The sequence below is a fragment of the Tamandua tetradactyla genome, chromosome 1 (assembly GCF_023851605.1).
Source record: "Tamandua tetradactyla isolate mTamTet1 chromosome 1, mTamTet1.pri, whole genome shotgun sequence".
Classification (NCBI taxonomy): domain Eukaryota; kingdom Metazoa; phylum Chordata; class Mammalia; order Pilosa; family Myrmecophagidae; genus Tamandua; species Tamandua tetradactyla.
In genome coordinates this window covers 87,287,940-87,306,574 of record NC_135327.1, presented here as the reverse complement: position 1 = coordinate 87,306,574, position 18,635 = coordinate 87,287,940, and the positions used below count along the sequence as shown (strand labels likewise).

At 37.7% G+C, this 18,635-nt stretch overlaps 1 protein-coding gene across 3 annotated transcripts in view; it reads right to left on the bottom strand.

Annotated features, from left to right (window-relative positions):
- Nucleotides 1–12,424, bottom strand: part of DPY19L2 (dpy-19 like 2) — a 140,756-nt gene extending 128,332 nt beyond the window's left edge. Inside the window, exons 1-4 of one of the 3 annotated variants that reach the window (XM_077120018.1) lie at nt 11,857–12,424; nt 7,364–7,388; nt 5,910–5,997; nt 3,950–4,087 (exon numbers count right to left, since the gene is read on the bottom strand). In XM_077120018.1, the coding sequence (XP_076976133.1) occupies nt 3,950–4,087; nt 5,910–5,997; nt 7,364–7,388; nt 11,857–12,244 (639 nt within the window). In that variant the 5' untranslated portion in view covers nt 12,245–12,424. The remainder of the gene's footprint in view (nt 1–3,949; nt 4,088–5,909; nt 5,998–7,363; nt 7,389–11,856) is intronic. The other 2 variants (XM_077120008.1, XM_077120000.1) reach the window with 2 other exon arrangements.
- Nucleotides 12,425–18,635: the final 6,211 nt, after the last annotated feature.

Below are 18,635 nucleotides of genomic sequence, written 5' to 3'. Positions count from 1 at the left end.
GTCTCATCAAAGTCTTTTACAGGCCTGGTCAGTTCTAAGGCAAAATTCCTTTCTGGCTCTGGACCTGTAAAAACTCAAAACAAGATATCTGCTGCCAATATAAAAAGGAAGAACAGTCATAGGATACACAGGTGAAATTGGAAAGACAACAGAGGTCACTTGACCCAAGCAGTTCTGAAAATATGCAGGGCAAACACCATTGGATTTCAAAGTCTGAGAGTCATTTATCTTTGGGGCTTTAGAAGGAAACAATCTCACCCTTTCCAAGGGCCTATACAGCAGCCTGCCTCTCTGAATGCAACCTTGGGGGACATTAGGGAGGCCACCTTTTTCTCAGCTCCACCCTCCCCAAGCATGAGGGCCATACCCAGGCTTTCTGCCATCTCTGGTGCAAACACTCAACCTCTCCATGTGGTGGCAGCCAGGCTCTTCCTAATCCCCAAGGAATGTGCTCCACCCTCTCCAAAGCCAGAGATGGCACAACTCTTCCACTGCAATGAGGTGAAAGGCCATCCTCTGCCTTTGGGGCAAACTCACCCTGTCCATGTGCTTGGATGGGTCCATTCTTCTGGCCAAAGTATCTTGACTTCAGACCCCAACCTGCATGGTTCTGCCTGTGAAAATATTTTACCTTCACTTTTTTCCTTTTCTGAGCCCCCCAGTCCAGACTGATAGTGTTTCAGTTTATACAGGTCCCACAGCACTCTTGTTGGCTTTCTATACAGTAAGCAAGGATCATGGCCATCAGACAGAAGGGGTTTCCACAAATCCTTCCTGGATAACTCCATCTCCAATTCTGGCTTTCTCTGAAATGGCTGGCAGGTTACACATTTGGCCAAACCATTTTCCTGGGTACCATTCTCTGGGTTCTCCCTTCCTGGAAGCCCAGAATTTCCCAGAACATCAATTTCTGGTTTCTTTGTACCCAAGCATTCAGTTTTCAGCTTATCTCTTTCCTGTCGCATTTTACTATAAGCAGCAAGGAAAAACCAGGCTATGCTGTCCACATTTAATTTGGAAATTTCTTCTGCTAGATATGCAAGTTCATGGCTTTTAAATCAGTCTCCCAGTCAAAGCCACTAGACAATTTTGCCAGATTATCTGCCATTTTAAAACAAGGATCACTTTCCTTCCAGTTTGCAATAACACATGCCTCATTTCTGTTGAGAGCCTCGTCAGAAGTATCTTTAGAGTCCACATTTCTATCAACAGTCTCTTCATAGCATTCTAGGCCTTCTCTATCAAACTCCTTACAACTCTTCCAGAATCTTCCCCTTATCCTTTTAAAAAGTGGTTCCAACATATTTGGTATTTGCAAGCCACAGCACCACCCAACTTCTCCGGTACCAAATCTGTTCTAGTTTGCTAGCTTCCAGAATGAAATATACCAGAAACAGAATGGCTTTTAAAGGGGGGAGTTTATTAAGTTGAAAGTTTATAGTTCTAAGGCAGTGAATATGTCCCAATTAAAGCAAGGCTATCGAAATGCCCTTTAAGCTAAGGCATCCAGGGAAAGATACTTTGGTTCAAGAAGGCTGATGATTTTAGGATTTCTCTCACAACTGGAAAGGCACATGGCAAACAATGGCGACATCTGATAGCTTTCTGTCCAGGCTTCTTGTTTCATGAAGCTCCCCCAGTGGTGTATTCCTTCAGCTCCAAAGGTCTCTGGCTGTGTGGGCTCTCATGGTTCTTGTGGCTCTCTAGTATTTTCCAAAATGGTTCCTTCTTAGAGAATTCCAGTAAACTAATAAAGATCCACCTAGAATGGGTACAGTCACATCTCTCTCTAATCAAAGGTTAATACCCACAATTGGGTGTGTCAAATCTCCATGGAGATATTCTAATCAAGTTTTGAACCTACAATGCTGAACAGGAATTAAAAGAAGCAGCTGTCTCCATGAGATGGATCAGGGTTAAACCATGGCTTTTCTAGAGCACATAATCCTTTCAAACCAACACAGAGGACAACTTATTTTAAGAGATGCTACAAAGCTAGAGTAATCATGACAGTATGGCATTGGTTAAGTACAGACATACTAATGAACAGAATAGTAGAGTCCAGAAACTGACCTACATATAATACGATCAATCAATTTTCAACAGATGTGCTAAGACAATTCAATGGGGAAAGGATATTAATGCAAAGGAGCACCTGGAAACTCCTTGGCATTATGAAATATTTTGTAACTGGATCATGTTGGTTGTTATACAGGCTAATGCACTAGTCAAAATTCAAACTATATGCTTAAAATGGGTATATTTTATTACACATAAGTTACATCTCTGCAAAGCATATTCAATAAAGAGGAAGAAGGTAGAATAAGAGAAGATATGTTCAACACATATTACTGAGGATTAATATACAAAATATATAAATTATGCCAGCATATCAATAACAACTATCAAATAGGTGACAAAGATGTATACAAGCTATTGATAGAAGAACAAATCCAAATGTTTATTAAGTCTGAAAATATGTTCAGCCCCACAAAACAAAGCAAGTACAGATTAAAACAAAAAGTATCTCACAGCCATCAGAAGAGCAAAACTCACAAATCTGATATTTCAAATCTAATAAGAATATGAGGAAATGTGAATTCTTCTGCCTCACAGTGTACAGTGCTACCTACATTTTTTCAGAAAGCACTTTGGCAATATCTGGTAAAGTTAACAAAGCACACACCCCACAACAAGCAATTCCACTTCTAGTTGTATGTCCTGGAGAAAATTTTGCCCACCTACAGTAAAAACACATCCAGGAATGTATATTTCAGAACTGTTTGTATCAGAAAAATGGTAAACAATTTAATATCCATAAACAGAGAAATAGATAAATTTGGTATTCATGAAATGGTTAAAATTAAATATATATATATATTTATCTACATACATGCAGTTAAAATATAAAGTTGGGGGAAAAAGCAAGTTGTAGAATCATACATGCAGTATGACAGCATTTACATGGATTTACAAAAACACAAAAATAATCCTTTACACTCTTTATGGACACAAACATGTATTAGAGTTGGAAAACAAGGACTGAATGGATACACATATTAATTCATGATAAGGATTCTTGTGAGAAGAGGAAAGAAGCGAATCAGACCAGGAAGCAGAACAAAAGTGACTTCAACTTTATTTAAAATGTTAATTATTTTAAAATATCTTAAGCTAAAATCATAGAAAATTAGCATTTGCTTATTCCAGGTGGTTGATCATACAAGTTTACACATATTATTCTCAAACCCACCGCACTTCTTAGACATTTTAAAATCAAAAGGATACTGATATTTAACAGCTATACACATATGGAGAAATAACTAAAAAGCAATTCTTAACAAGCATAGATTCCAAGATAACTTTAAACTCAAAAGTAGTGCTTTTCCTTAATGTCAAACCTAGCATTTGTCTTAGGAGCTCCTAAACTGAGTTTATTAATTTTTGTTTGTTTTTCCACTTTTTAGATTTTGCTGACTCTCATAAAATCCACACTTTGGGCTACATATGGGAAGATGTTCATAGACTTTTCACTATGTTTATTTTATTCATGTGACTCTAATGTCCTGCTCATTGCTCTTGTGGTCATCTGTCCACCTTCATTTGGTCATCTGTCCAATTCCACTGGTCTCCAAAGCCAACAGGCCTTCCCCTTATAGAACCCTCCTTGGCTCCCACCACTCTCCTTCCCATATGGCAGGTCTACTATCCTGCTCATTGCTTCCATACTAAGTTTCTATTCTTTGAGTTCAAGTGAGTACAATGTCTGGAGTCCATAAATTTTAGAAAGGGAGCTTTTGAAAGTCTGTTCAATTCTTAGGACATATACAGTCAATAAATCTAAGAGGTCCTCTTCCCTTTTCTAACATCATAATACTTTTTCACTATTTTGCTCTAAGGATAAAAAGCATCACTGTATACATAGTAATTCTTTCAAAATATTACTCACCTCTGGATAAAGATGGAAGCGTTTCACTGTATTAATTACAAGGGGATATTCAGTAAGCCTGTCATTCATTATCATCCACAGTCCTTTCAAAAATGAAGGCGCTTCAATTATGGTCTTGAAGTAGGAATAATAAAGTCCCTAAAAAAGGGTGCACATTTAAAATTAAATAGTTATTTTTAAGTCTATGAAGTCTGATTTTACTCCCACACTATGAGATGCTTGGAGGTTGAGATCTGATGATTTCTATAAAAAATAGGGATGCTTTCACATCCCTGTACAATTTTGCATCTAGAAAAATGTTTATTTTTTTCCCATACTCTTGAGAAATGGAATCTAATGATCATTAGTGCCATGAGATGGAGCTCCATCTTCATAGCTCCATATAAAGCTTCTTCATGAAATAAGAGCTAAATAAATGTCAACTGACTATTATTCACAAATGCCATGGACTGAAAAGGAGATAATTTTATCATATTATTCCATCATATAAAATAATGGCTTTATGGGCGGTGCAACAGTGGCTCATTGGCAGAATTCTCACCTGCCATGCCAGCGACCCGAGTTTGATTCCCGGTGCCTGCTCATGCAAAAATAATAATAACAATAATAATAAAAATCATGTTGTTTTTAATAACTCCCCTCATTAGTTTCCTTCTTTCTCTCCTGAAATTTATAGAGAAGAATGGGCCACGTTGTATTTAATACACTCTCCCCGAAATAAAAGTAATTTAAAAAGTCTCCAACTCTGCTTTCCTGTCTCACCCAACTACTTTATTTTTTTGACAAATTCTGTACAAATAGTGGCAACTAAAGTGAACATTGTTTTAGCTGATATCTGAACAGCCTTCTCTATAGTTTTGACTGAAAAAATGAGTTAACATAAGTATTTTCCTTTCTGCTTAAGATGACTAAACAAATGCATAATCTATATTTAGAGAAACAATAAATATTTAAGTAAGTGCTCAGTAACAGTGGCTATTTTTTTTTTGTCCCAGGTACTGTGCTATGTGCTTGTCATTATCTCACTTCATTCTCACCCTGCAAGGCTGGCATTCCTTCTATTTAAAAGCTGAGGTGACCTGAGATTCAGAGAGGCTAGCCAGCTGTCACACAACTTAACTGAGAACTGCTACCTGACTCCAGTGATATGTCACAAGGCCCAGACTTAACCACAGCTACCTCTTTATTTAGTAATATTTTCTGTCCTCTCTTTTGAAATACCTTTAAAATATTCACATGCCAGAGAGATGCTAACATGTCTTACTCCTCCAAGCTCGAAGGAAGCCACAGGAGTGAAGTCTGGCAGTGTTTGTGGAGTCGGGAGAACCAGTTGCAGCTCTTCAATGATCCCTCACTTGCTGGGAGCTGGTCTGAAGGACTGGCATGGTCTCCCCTAAATGCAAAATTCTGCAATTCTAGCATGCATTATCTGATTTAATTCTCACAGTGATTATGTGAGATATGTGGGGTTGATGACATTTATCTCCATTTTATAGATGAGATACCAAAAGACCAGAAATATTATTAAAGAAATTATATCAAAAGTTCTCTCTTAAAATTTGAGATTATCTTGAAATCAAAAGAAAGCTAAAAAAAAAAAAAAATTTAAGAGCCAGGAAACCCAATCACCTGACTCCAGCCCAAGAGAAAATAATTTCTGGTAACATTTAATACCCGCATATCACTTCTTAAATGTCGTTTTGTTTACTGTCCTTCTTCCTCAGCTATTATAATTGATTCTTATTATCTTTAAAAGAAGTCTGCATTAGAAAAGAGGGAGAGATGAGATATGCAAAAGAAAGGACCCATGCACATTTTTCTATTTAAATTATAAACTCAGGTTATAGTTTGAGAAACACTGCAGTTCACCAACAATTCATTTCAGTTCCTAATTAATTTTCATTTTACTGTCCTACTATTCTTAAACTACAAATTAATTCATTAGAAGAAAGAGCCTGACCATTTCAGTGCGAAAAGTCATCTCCCGTTCCAAAGATGAGAGGTGAGAAAAATGGCGATCATTTTCAAAAAGTGTTACTAAATGTATCCTAGAGAAAAAAAAAGTACCATATTATAAGAAAAAAACAGGTTTCAAAGCCAGTACTAAAATAACTAAGTTATAGCTATGCAAAGTAAGGAAGGTATAAAAGGAAAAAGAATAAATTTGTATAACAAGTATTGAGATAATTTCATAACTTGGTTACTAACATATATTTTTAAGCATTTATAAACCAGCATAGCGCACACAACAAATTCTTTAACTCAATGGCTCTTAATCTGAACTGTATCTAAGCTCCTGTGAATCTCTCCAGTTTGCCTTCAGCCCCAGACCTCTATATAAGAACAGGTGCAGGTTTTTCTTTCTTTTTTTTTCAAATTTCACAGGAGATTCTAATGCCCCAAGTTTGGGAAATACCATTTTAACTGGGTCAAAACTATCCAGAATGCAATTTTAAATAAACTTATTCCAGATTAAGGCAATTTAAAAACAACTATAATACCCATATAAAGTATCAGCTTTCAAGTGGCAAAGAACACAAGGTTGTCCAAGATATTTTATTAGCGCAACTCAAGAAAACACCCGTAGGCCATTTAAAATGTAATAACCAAAATTATAATCAGCAATTATACCATACTTAATTTGTATAGTAAATGCTTTCCAACGAAGTAGAAAATAAAGCCAAATTCCATACATCAATTCTCACTGATGAGGGTTTTTCATGAACCCTCATTTACCATGTTGGACAGAATACCAATAGTTGCAAGAAATGCTTCCTACCCTACAGCCTTGTGTGGTAACATCAAAACCTCGTACAAATAACCAGCCAGACAGCCCCGTCTTAACAGATCATGGGGCAGATCCCATTATTGCCAAGAGTAGAGATCCCAAGGAGAAATGTAATGTATGTCAGAGAGAAAATATGGTTATTTTACATGTTATTTTTACACATAGATCTCTTATGGAAAATAAGGTGCGTGTGCATGCACACTAAAAGACTTAAAGTCATTAAGTCTGTATTAACCATTTCAGGGCCTTTATTTCTGTTCTACCTGATTTTCAATCAATAGGTGTTACTAAAACATTATCTCTAAATTTATGTCACTAACAACAGACAATTAATCTAAAATAAGGGAGTTTTTTAGGTGAACTAAACATGGAAAATACACTAGAGAAGCTGGATATTTAAAGAAATACAGTGGTGAATCCTTAGTAAAGCAAAACCATTTTAATGCATAAATTACTATTTCCACAATGTACGCATTTTGTAAATGCCACTTCACAGATGAGGTTTATAAAAACTATGTGTGTATGTGTTAAATTGGTACACAAGCAGTGACTGATTATATGCAAACAGTGATGGTAAAGTTTAATGCAAATGTTCTTATTTGTCTCAAACTAAAACTAAATCTTACCAGTGCAAAAATCCCACAAAGAGAGCTGCCAAGAGAAAAAAAGGATAAAAGTCATCAAAATTGCTTTATTATAAGACACCCTGAAAGCAAGCATTTCAAATGCACCAAATACATCCCCTTATGTCTAGAGGGAGAAAGAGAACACACTCAGCAAAGAAAATGGCTAGCTATGTCTATATTCGCATACAAAAAATTCCAGAAGGATATATGGACATAAACCAAATAGCACTTACCTCTGGGGGTAGGGCAGTGGGAAGGGCTTGAGAAGCAAAGAGAAAGACTTGAACGACTCTTATGTCTCACTTATGTAATTTGTAAGAATGATGAAATCATGGATGATTTTGACTTTTTTAAGATTTTCAGGATTTCAGTATAATTCTTAGTCTTTCCTATTCATTTCTTTACATAAAATTTTTTAAAGAAGTAAATATATACACCATGCTCAGCGAAATTCTTTCAGAAATGATTCTAGCCAACAGGTGCCACTTTAGAACATATTCTCTCAAGCTCATCAGAAGATGGTTAAATACAGGCAATCTGAAATCCTCCGTGGTGCACATGAAAACTCCACTGTGCAGTTCAAACCTTAGTGGAGCTTTGAAAGCTTCCAGATTACTTGCCTAGGGAGACTCATCTTGAGTGCCCCTGCCAGCAACACCCTCCGGATGAAGCTTTACTAGGATCAAACAGTGACAATGCTCTGTTCATGGGGCTTTTTGAGGAGCCCCAAACCCAGTCTGCCCCTCTGATGGCTGCGAGGCTGCTGGTTTTCAAGGCTACCATGAAGCTGGGGGAGGGATATGGGGGAAGGTCAAATTAAAATATTATAAACCCTATTGTTCTTACAGGAAGTAGGTAACCTTTCTTCAATAAATGCTCTTTGGATTGTTGTAAACCTTTGGTTAATTTCCAAAGTTTTGAAAATGTTGATTTTGTTAACTTTCCAGGTATTTTCATTGCTTTTATGAAGGAATGGATTTATGTTGGTCCTTACTCCACTATTCTGGAAGTCTGGCCTCCCCTCTACGATTTTAGAATGGTATTTCTTGTGGTTGTCCCAAATATACTTGGCAAATCATTTTCTAAACAAACAACATTAACCTCTTAAAAAATTAAAAAATTATTCAACTTGGCTAACAAAATAAATGCAACTTAATTTACTAAAGAAATTGATTTAAAAAAAAAAAACACAAAAAACCCACTGCAATGATACTGAAAATTCCCGGTCAAGTTTCTCCCACTCTTCTCCCATATTCCTAACCATCCTGGGCTCTTCCCTATCCCTTTTCTTACAAGATTTATTTTATTCCAGGATCAGCAAATTATATTCTGTGGTCTGTTTCTGTGCTGTCAGCAAATTAAGAATGGTCTTTACATTTTTAAAAGATCATAAAAATGAAGACAATGAAACAATAGTATCCACATGCTGGCCTACAAAGCTTAAACTATATACTGTTTGGCCTTTTGGAGCAAAAAGTTTGCTGACCTGTGTGTTTTGATACAGTCACTAGATTATTTGTGATTAACTCTTTCTATCTAAAAGACCCTGAAACACCTTGAAATTCAACCATATATCCTTCTCTCTCCAATTAAACAGATACCATTAATTTTTATGAGATGTCATTAATTTTAAGATATACAGAGACAACCCTATCTGGCTAGATTTGTAACCCCTTTCTTACTCTACTGACAATTGTTGTCATTCTATCCAAACTCATCCATGTTACATTCACTGTAACAAAAAAAAAACACTTAAAAATGATGTTTAAAGAACATGGAAGACAAATACCCTTCCAAATTCCTCTAGCTTTTCAAAAATCTTCAAAGTCTCCTTGTCTTTCCCTTCTCCCTCACCCAGCCCCACATTTCACTCCTGCCATCTTACACCAAACCAGTGACACCACAGTATAAGGTTGCCAATACTCTAAATGCATAAAGTGCTTATCAGAATCTTTTTTGAAACTATGATAAAGAGTTTTTCATATTTTTATCCTGAAGCCATTCGTCATGCCTCGACCAATCTCCTCTCTGAAGAAGACCCAGCCTTATTCTTTACTGAAATGAGGATTATTTGTTACAAGCACTCCCAACTACTCTTATCTCCACTTCAGCATTTCTCTACGTAGAAACCCTTGCTTTCCTATTCTCTATCATTTGAGAAGAGGAAGTACCACTCTTCTGTTCTACAGTTAGCATTTCAGCTCTCTTAATTCCCATCCCTCCCAAACAGTCCTAAACTCTGCCTCATCAATTAGTCCCACTCTTTAAACCTCAACTTCCTCTCTCCTTCATTGCTTCCTTCAGCTTTAATTCTCCTAGGCCTTAAAACACATCCCTTGATCTAACAGTTCTTCAACCCAGGAGATATTCTCTTGAATTCCTTCTCCCCCACCCCATTCTCTATTTCTCTCTCTCTCTTCATTTAGTGACAAGATTCTTAGCCAACCTCTTTCTCCTAATTCCCTATTACTCTTAAATGACCTGTAAGTTATCAAATTCAATGATTTTCAGTTCTGATGCTTTTCAATCTCCTTGTGGTATATGATGTACGATATAAGATTTCTTAGCTTCTTCTTCCCATCTTTCATCACACAGAACTCTCCCAGTTCTAGTTTTCTGACAACCCCATTTTTATGTGCTTATCCGGTTTCTCCTTTTCTTCTCATCTCTTAAATTTAGGTTTAAAAATTTTCCCCAAGCTTCCTTCCTTTTTTCACTTTTCTCTCTTCACATGGGTATCCCTTGGCAATCTCGCTCAATCTTAGTTTCAACTACCACTTCTACATAAGTAATTCCCAAGGATCATCCTGAACACTCCCTCTTTTTCCCTCTGTCTTTCCCTCTCTGTGTATGTCTTTCATCTCTATGTCCCAGAGATGCCTCAAATCATACACCCCCAAAAAAGAATTCCTACCCTTCCTCTAAAAGTATACTTGTTCTTCTGTGTTATCCCATCTATTTGCCATGGGCATCACCATTACTTCTTCCAATGACTAGGGTGAAGATGTAGGCTCTTCTGTCTCTCCTGCTTCCCTTCTACCCCACTCCCATCCAATTCTGTCAATGTTTCCGTCAACTTTCTTATCCAGTCCTCCTCATTCCTACTTCTGCTACCTTAATAAAATCACTATTACGTATTACCTAGATTCTTGTCATAGTTTTTACTATTCTTTCTGCTTTCTTCTTCACTCCCATCTTTGGTCCATCTTACAAACTGCTGCCATGTTAATCTTTCTGAAGCCCTATCACTCTTTCGTTTAAAAATCATCCAAATGCCCTAAACCTAGCCTCGAATTAGACTCTCCATGACTGATCCGAGTCAAACTTTTCTTTTTCATACTCTTCATTTTAGCCTAACTTTGCTTCCATATTTTCTTACTTCCATGACTTTGATGATGATGTTCTATAGCCTCTAATGTGTTGTTCCCAGCTCTATAATACATCCAAATCTTAGCATTTTAGTCACAATTCAAATCCCATTTATTCCTATATGTTTTCCTTGTTCTCATGTCCTCTTTCTTCCAAACTACCATAGCACTTAATATAGTCATTTATTATTTCATCCAACATTCATTGGACACCTTCAATGTACTACACATGAGCATGCAGGAGCACATGTTTGGGATGGGAAAATAGTTTGTTTTCCAAGGCCATCCTAATCCTAGACCTGGGGTGTAAATGTTAGCACAATTAGAATCTGATAATATCAAAATATCACACTCATCCATTATTCTTCAACTATCAACACTCTGAGTGTGGAGACATACCTTATTTTGACATCACTGGTCAACTTTTGGTGGAAAAGAAATTACAATAACTTAAGTTGGGATCCAGGTACCTAGACCTTGAGGACGAGGCCCAAAGTTGATTTTACTGAAACAGCCACTACTTTTAAGTTACTTCTTAGATTACAGAAAATAAGGGATGTTAATGGAGGAAGAAAAATCTTTCAAGTTCTTAAAGAAGGCAGAAGATTCCCCAAGTGCCCAAGTTTAGGCACTGATGTTGCACAGCCAGACGGAAGTAAATGGATACCAACATGGGACAACACATTGTCTATCTTATTTCACTGTAAATGATCTCAACTAACTAAAAAAGAAGAGAAAAAACTTACTTTTTATTGCTATAAGGTTCAGAGGAACATAATGTCTTTACACCCAAGAGCTAGCCTATCAGTCTTACATAGAAAGTGGCTGCCCTGATTGAGATGACATTTTGTTTATGACCAAATTACCACTATGCCCAGAAACCTTGGCAAAAATCGTTGAAAACAAGGACCAAGGGGCTGTGGATTCTTGCCAGCAATCCTCAGAATCCGGACCTTGGCATTATTGCTGCTAGGTACCCACAAAGACTTGTTTGTTGAACTGATCTTCCATACACACCAAAGCTACTTCACACAGTGAGGCTCAGAAAGAAGTAAGGCCCTGCAGTAACCCGACCCCGTACCCAGCATCGCTCTGGAGAAAGGAAGTCCCCTAAGCTCTGCTCACCTATGCCGACGGTGATCCTAACCGAGTACTGGTGTGTCTGCAACGTGGATATCCTTTCGCGGAGCTGCTGCACGACACAGTGGAGGAATCGGAAACGGTCGAGAACGAAGTACCTTGCGAGTACAGCCAGTGGCAGGGAATTCTTGGGGTACAGGTTTCGGTTCCTCCGCGACGAGTATTCCCGGGCGCCCCCTGGCAGGTTCCCGCCGCCTAAGGACGAAGGCTGCAGAGGCAGCTCCTCCTTTTCCATCTGCTCCTGCCGCTCCTCCTCCCCCTCCGGCTCCCCTGCGCCGGCGACCCGGCGCCGCCGCTTAGACCGTACGGAGCGGGAAGATTGTAACGACCCTGGAGATGCTTCTTTGTGCTTATGTCTCGTTTGCCCCACCATTTTCTCATAGTCCCAGTTCGGATGGAGCTTGGTCACTTTCCGGCGCAGGCCTGGCCGAGTCGGGGCAAGGTCCGGAGGGGCCTGGCTCCGCCGGCTACCTCAACGACTCATCCTAGCCGCCGTTGCGGACCCCCGGTCGTCAAGGCGACCGCGAAACGTAGGGCGGGGCGTGCGGCCAAGGATGCCTGGTGCGCCGCCCACCCTCCTCGCGCTCACCGCCCCTCCCCACGGGCCCCGACCCCCACCCCCGGCCGCCCGCGCGCGCACTATATCCCGCGCGCACCTCAAGGCGCGCGCAGCCTCACTGCTCGGTCTTCGCGCGCCTCTGCCGGTCGCACAGCTTCGGCTGTGGTGGTGCAGGTCGCCCAGTTAGCTGTCTCCTCTGCAATTCAGTTCCTTTCTTCGAGTTTAAACTTTCTTAGCTTTGACATTTTCGCCAAAAGCTGCATGTTTCGAGGTTACTAAACGGGAAGGACTTCTGCGTGAAAAAGAAATAAGCAGAGAAAGAGCGAGGGAAGCCGGCGTACACTTCTGAGCGCCTGGGCAGCCTCTGCACGTTGCGGGCCTCTCTCCTCACCTGCCAGCCCGTAGAATTGGGCGTTCAGTTCCGCGTTTCCTCCGCTGAGGAACCCGAGGCCCAGCGGACTTAAAGGAATGGCCTAAGGCCCCTCGGTAACAGGTGGTAGAGCCGGAGCCGAGTCCGGTGGATCTGATCGCTTAGGCTTGAGCAATGATATCGTGATTTCCCCTTCGAAGGTAGCGCTCACTAATCTCTCTCTTTTTTTTTTTTGAAGTAAAACTGTCTTTTCCAACAGGGTCCCTCAGAATTCTTCACCCCTGGAAGCGTGGTGCTCAGCGCTGTCACCTTCCTAAACCAAACCGGAAGGGGAGTTCCTAGGCTCACAGTCACTACACACCCATACATGATGCCGCAGCAGCTGGCGCAGAGGGACAGGGGTCATTAACTTTTGCCACGTCCTCTGTTAGGGACCATGCCCCTGGAGTTCACACCGCTTCCTCTCACGTCTGTTTTATTCTGGATGAGATAGAACTCCCTGTCTGGTCTGTACCTCATTTTTGCCCGGATTCATTTCCCTCATAAAACACTGCTCAAAAATGTTCACGGCTCCCCCGTAGTCCACAGATAAAATGTAAACTCCTTGACTTGCAGATCAATGCCTTCCATAATCTGTCCCAATATTCTCTTTCAACTTTAATTTCTTACGTCCAAGGATACAAACCCTCCATTCCGGTCACCCTTAGGGGAGGTCCACGGCTTGAAACCCGGTAACTATACTTTTACTCATCCCGTTTCTCCTCACCCATCTCAATTCTATCACCTTCCAAACCTCAGCCCATCTCTTCAACCCACATCTGTTGTTTAGACCTTCTCTGAAGGTCCAAAGCAATTTGCTGACAATTCTTGTTGCTTATTTCAATTTAACAAGTGCTAGTAATGTTGATTTGTTGCTTTGTAAACTTATTTGGAGGAACACTTACTACCTTGAGCACTGCCTTTGGTAAAATGTTTTCTCATTTAATTCACAGGGTAACTATTAGGGAGCCAAGGATTAAGCAGATTAAAGGATTAAATCTAGCCAAGTTTTAACAGCTAGTAAATTCTGTCTGTCCAATACTGAGTTTAAAATACACTGAGGAAACCAAGCTATGTATAGGTGTTGATGAAAGAAAAGTATTCTGGAATGAATATGCAAACTCAAAACACCTTTTATAAACCCCTTCTTATCCTTGGTCTAAACTTTCAAAGTGCAATCTGATCAGTTTTGCCATTTAAAAATTAGCGTTTTTATGAGAATAACCATTATCCTCTTTTCTTTATATCAGGAAAAATTTAGGAATAACCCCACCTTCAAACAATAAAGTATGGATCACTCATAAAATTGGGCATTACAGACATTAAAGGTATATTTTTAATAAACAGTTAATGGTATGGGAAAATTCTCATGATACGGTGTTAAGGAAAAATAGGGTCTATTGTATGATTCAGATATAAACACAGAGGATTAACTATGTGCAGGGATTCTTCTAAATCCTTACATACAGGACTCATCTAGGAAGATGGCCAGTGCTAGTAATTTAGCTACTTTAGGACTCATTTCCTTACCCAAAAAAATAAGAGATGTTATATCTGTCTTATATCCAGGGTTAAATGAGATGTTTGTAAAGCACCTAAGACGTAGTAAATGCTTAATAAATGATTGTTCCTTCATCTTGCTGTAAATATGTCTTGTTTAGGATGGACTGGTGAGTTTACTTTCAATCAATATTTTGCTCACCTGGATTCTTTCTCATCAAATTATATTCTATTTCTTATCGGTAGTAGGTTCTAGGTTCATTAATTAACAGAAAACTAAGAGTCAGCTACCTAACTATGCGTTTTCTTACTAAGGAGAGGAATAGAATTGGGTAGAGAGAAAAAACATGGTGTTTAGTTTTACTCACTAAAACTGAATAGAATTATGTTTAGTTTTATAAACATAATTTATATGTTTATAAATTAACATATAAACAAGTTTTATTTTTTAATAAAAATATAAATTATGGAATTTTTATTGAATAGAATTATGGCATGTTTTCATTTTTTTAAATATACCTACTCCAGCAAGGATTTTTTCTTTTGATCAGATAGTCATTTAGGTCACATTTTAGCTACATGCTGTTGATGACAATAGCTTGAACAAAAACCTGATACTTTTTCTATGATGAATTGACGATTGAAATAGCAGCTTATAATTAAATATACTTTCCTATTATCTCATCCTGGTTGAAATGGAGATACCTCATGATTTAACAAATTATTATTCTTATATTCATATTTCTAATCTAATCATATAGAGGATATATTAAGACTCCTGTTTCATTTTAGTAAAGCAATTGGTAATATTTTTGTAAAAAAAAATTGCGATGAAACTACATAACCAGCAGATGGCAATAATGACCTGTAAATCAGAATTTAAAAATAATTTTGGATATAGTATTTTTTTTTTTTTTTTTTGGCCTGGGCAGGCACCAGGAATCAAACCTGGGTCTCCAGCATGGCACGAGAATTCTGCCACTGAGCCAGTGTTGCACCGCTCTGATATAGTATTTTTAAATTCACTTTTAAAAAGAAAAAAAATCACTGATCTTGTGATAAATCAGTTTACTAAATATGATGTAATGAAATTCCAAATTCATGAAAATAATTACACTGTATATCTCATATATCAAAATAAACAGGAATTAATCATGGCCCATGTTTAGTTTTCCAAACAGTAATGATTTTAACTGAATTGATTCAAATGACGTTTCTATAAAATTTAAATGTTTTAACTTTGCATAATAGATACATACATAGATGTTTAAGTAATAGCTGAGTTATAGCTTTATCTATCCTGGTTATATAGACCAGGAGAGATAGACATAGTTCAGTAAACACCACTTTGTCCACTTATGTGATCACTTAAACTACTAACTACACTTTAATTGATAACATTCATCATAAAAAATTATTTGTGCTGTTTCACAGTTTTTTTTTTTTTTTTGCATTAGGGTACTTTTTTTCCTTTTATGGTGCAAGAATTTGTAATTGGCATTGATTATTAGAGTTATGGTGATGAAATTTTGGCAGGTTCACAATTATTTTGACTATAATTTGACCACATTCCCAGGATTCTTTAAGAGTGATTTATTTAGTTTATTTTTTCATTTTGATTGAGAAGTTTTAAAAAGGTCAACTAACAAGATTCAAATTTTATACCTCTAGAGGTAAGACTTTTCCTATAAATTCACAAAGATGAAAATCAATTTTATTTAATCATGTATCTCTCTTTCTGTCTCTAAAAATAAGAGAACCTTACGTATATGCTTCCTGGAGGCTATTTATTTCTAGGGTAATTTCACATTGGTCTGATTTTATAAGTTAAAGTATTGATTAAATTTCTTCTTTAGCAAGTTGCCTGCCCTGAAAAATAAGTGCCTTTTATGAGAATAATTAAGTGCTGAATGACATGTGAATGTGGTCGAAAGGGGAAGTTTAAACGTCACAAGAAGGGAAATTGGAGGCTAAAACATGGGAATATAACACAATGAATCTTGTGTTGAATAATGCCCATGATTAACAGTACAAATGTAAAAAAGTTCTTTCATGAACTAGAACAAATGTATGACACTCTTAAGAACTAATAATAGGAGGAAAAATGTACCTATTGCAAACCATGGACTATAGTTAGTAGTAATATTTTAATCCTCTTTCATCAACAGTAACAAATGTTCTACACCAATACTGTGGGTCAGTAATGGGGGGCGGGGAGCAGGGATATGGGAGGATTTGGGTTTTCTTCTTTATTTTTATTTCTTTTCTGGAGTAATGAAAATGTCGTAAAATTGAACATGGGGTTGTACGCACAACTGTGTGATGATATTTTGAGCCAGAGATTGTATACTTCAAAGGGCTTGTATGGGGTGTGAATGTATTACAATAAAACTACAAAAAAATAAAAAGTGCATTTGCACATGTTTATTTTGTAAAAAAACTGCTTCAGTCTAAAACCATTATATATCTCAGATTGATTCATTTTTAAATAATAAATTTGCTTCTTGAATTACTTTACTAGAAACTATTTTATTCAAATTTAATGCCAAATGAATCTTCAAAGGAAAATATGGAAATTCACTAAGTGGCAGTAAAGCTTACAGCAAGCTTGCATGTAGATACATCTGCATGTGATGTTTTGTATAGTGCTGGCTATTGGAGCACCAGAGAAATGTTATCAGTGGTAATGAGTTGGGATTTCTAGGGGTTCTAATCTACTTTCTGAGTCCATTAGTCAATAGAGGGCTAGTCTCTTTAGAAAAAGAAAACACCAAAACAAGACTGGAGTTCTGTAAGTCATCCTGCTCTGAAAAGAATAGTTTCCCTGTCCTGTATTAGATTAAATGAAGACTTTCTTGAACAGCCTTATGAAGGTGTGTTTCATTCGAAAGGAGGGAGTTAATCCATGAACTAATTAGGAGGATTTCTTCATTCCCCAAGTGGGGAGACTTCACAATTGCATGATATATGTACGCTGATTTGAACAGAAGAATACTCATAATCTATGTTAAATGACTTAACTAATATATTCACCACCACATACATATATAAACACGTCCCCAAAATCAAGTTTCTGTGATCCCAATAACTATAGTCCCATATACAAACTTCATCATATTGAACTTATTGTATTATTTACTACTAAAGTACCTAATATTAAAAATTAATTAGCAAACACTTTCTAATATGCAAAGAATGTATTTTAGAATATATGTGGGTAGGTTAAATGCAAAACAGCAGAGATATATAACGCATCTATGTGCTGTTTATATAATTTCTAAATATTCCTTTAATTTAATATTTACTTTTGAATATGACATAATGGTCTAGAAACATCATTGGACCAGGCCTATGGAAGCTATGAAGATATGCTTAGTCACACAGTATCCTCTCTCCACCAAACTCTCTCCTTAGAGGTGCTTCCCTTCCATCCTCCTCTTTGGCTCTGTGCTAGAGCCCTACCCGGAGGGTTTGATTCTCTGCAGTCTACCCCACAGCTTGCACCTGGGTCCTGTCCTGCAGTTGCTACACCTGTCACTCTCTCTCTATCACCTCTTTTGCTCAGTCCCACCCTGGCCTGCTCCTCCTCCCAAGTCTCTGTCCCTCTGGTTCCTTCCTGTCTCCACTTGCTCTTCAGGCTGTAAGTACAGTTGACTTCATTGTTCCTATTTTCTGAATTCATTGTTCCAATTTGTGATTATTTCTATCTGCTAGCAACCTAACTGACAACCGAAGTAAGAAGGAGGAGTGGGAACGATCCCTAAATAAATACGAAGTATTGGCATCACAATCTCCAGAATCTTGATTTGGACAACAGAGTCCTGCTTCTATTCCAAGAGATGAATGGGAAACTTTAAATGTTCTTCTAGTCTTTGCTACAAGCCATTGTGGCATTTAACCAGGAAAAACTTCATGATTGATCAGGAGAAAACTTTTGAGTTATGCAGCTTTAATATTTCCTCATTAAGGCTTCATATCCTGGCTTAAGGAAAGGTAAGGTAGGCTTTTTAAAGAAAGTTCTTAACATTTAAAAATATTTGTTTGAGGAGTTAGTACAGTGTGATAGGTGAGAGTATAGACAGGATTTGAATCCTGGCTATATCACTTAATGTAGTTTTTAGAGCACTTGACCTCTCTAAGCCTCAGTTTTCTCAAACCTAAAATTAGGGGCCAATAATAGCACCTACCTTGTAGGGTTATTGCAAAGTTAATAAGATAATATATGTGAAGTGCATAGACATAGTAAATGTGTATAAAAGGGAGCTATCATTATTACTATTTTCAAGGCTAAAGATG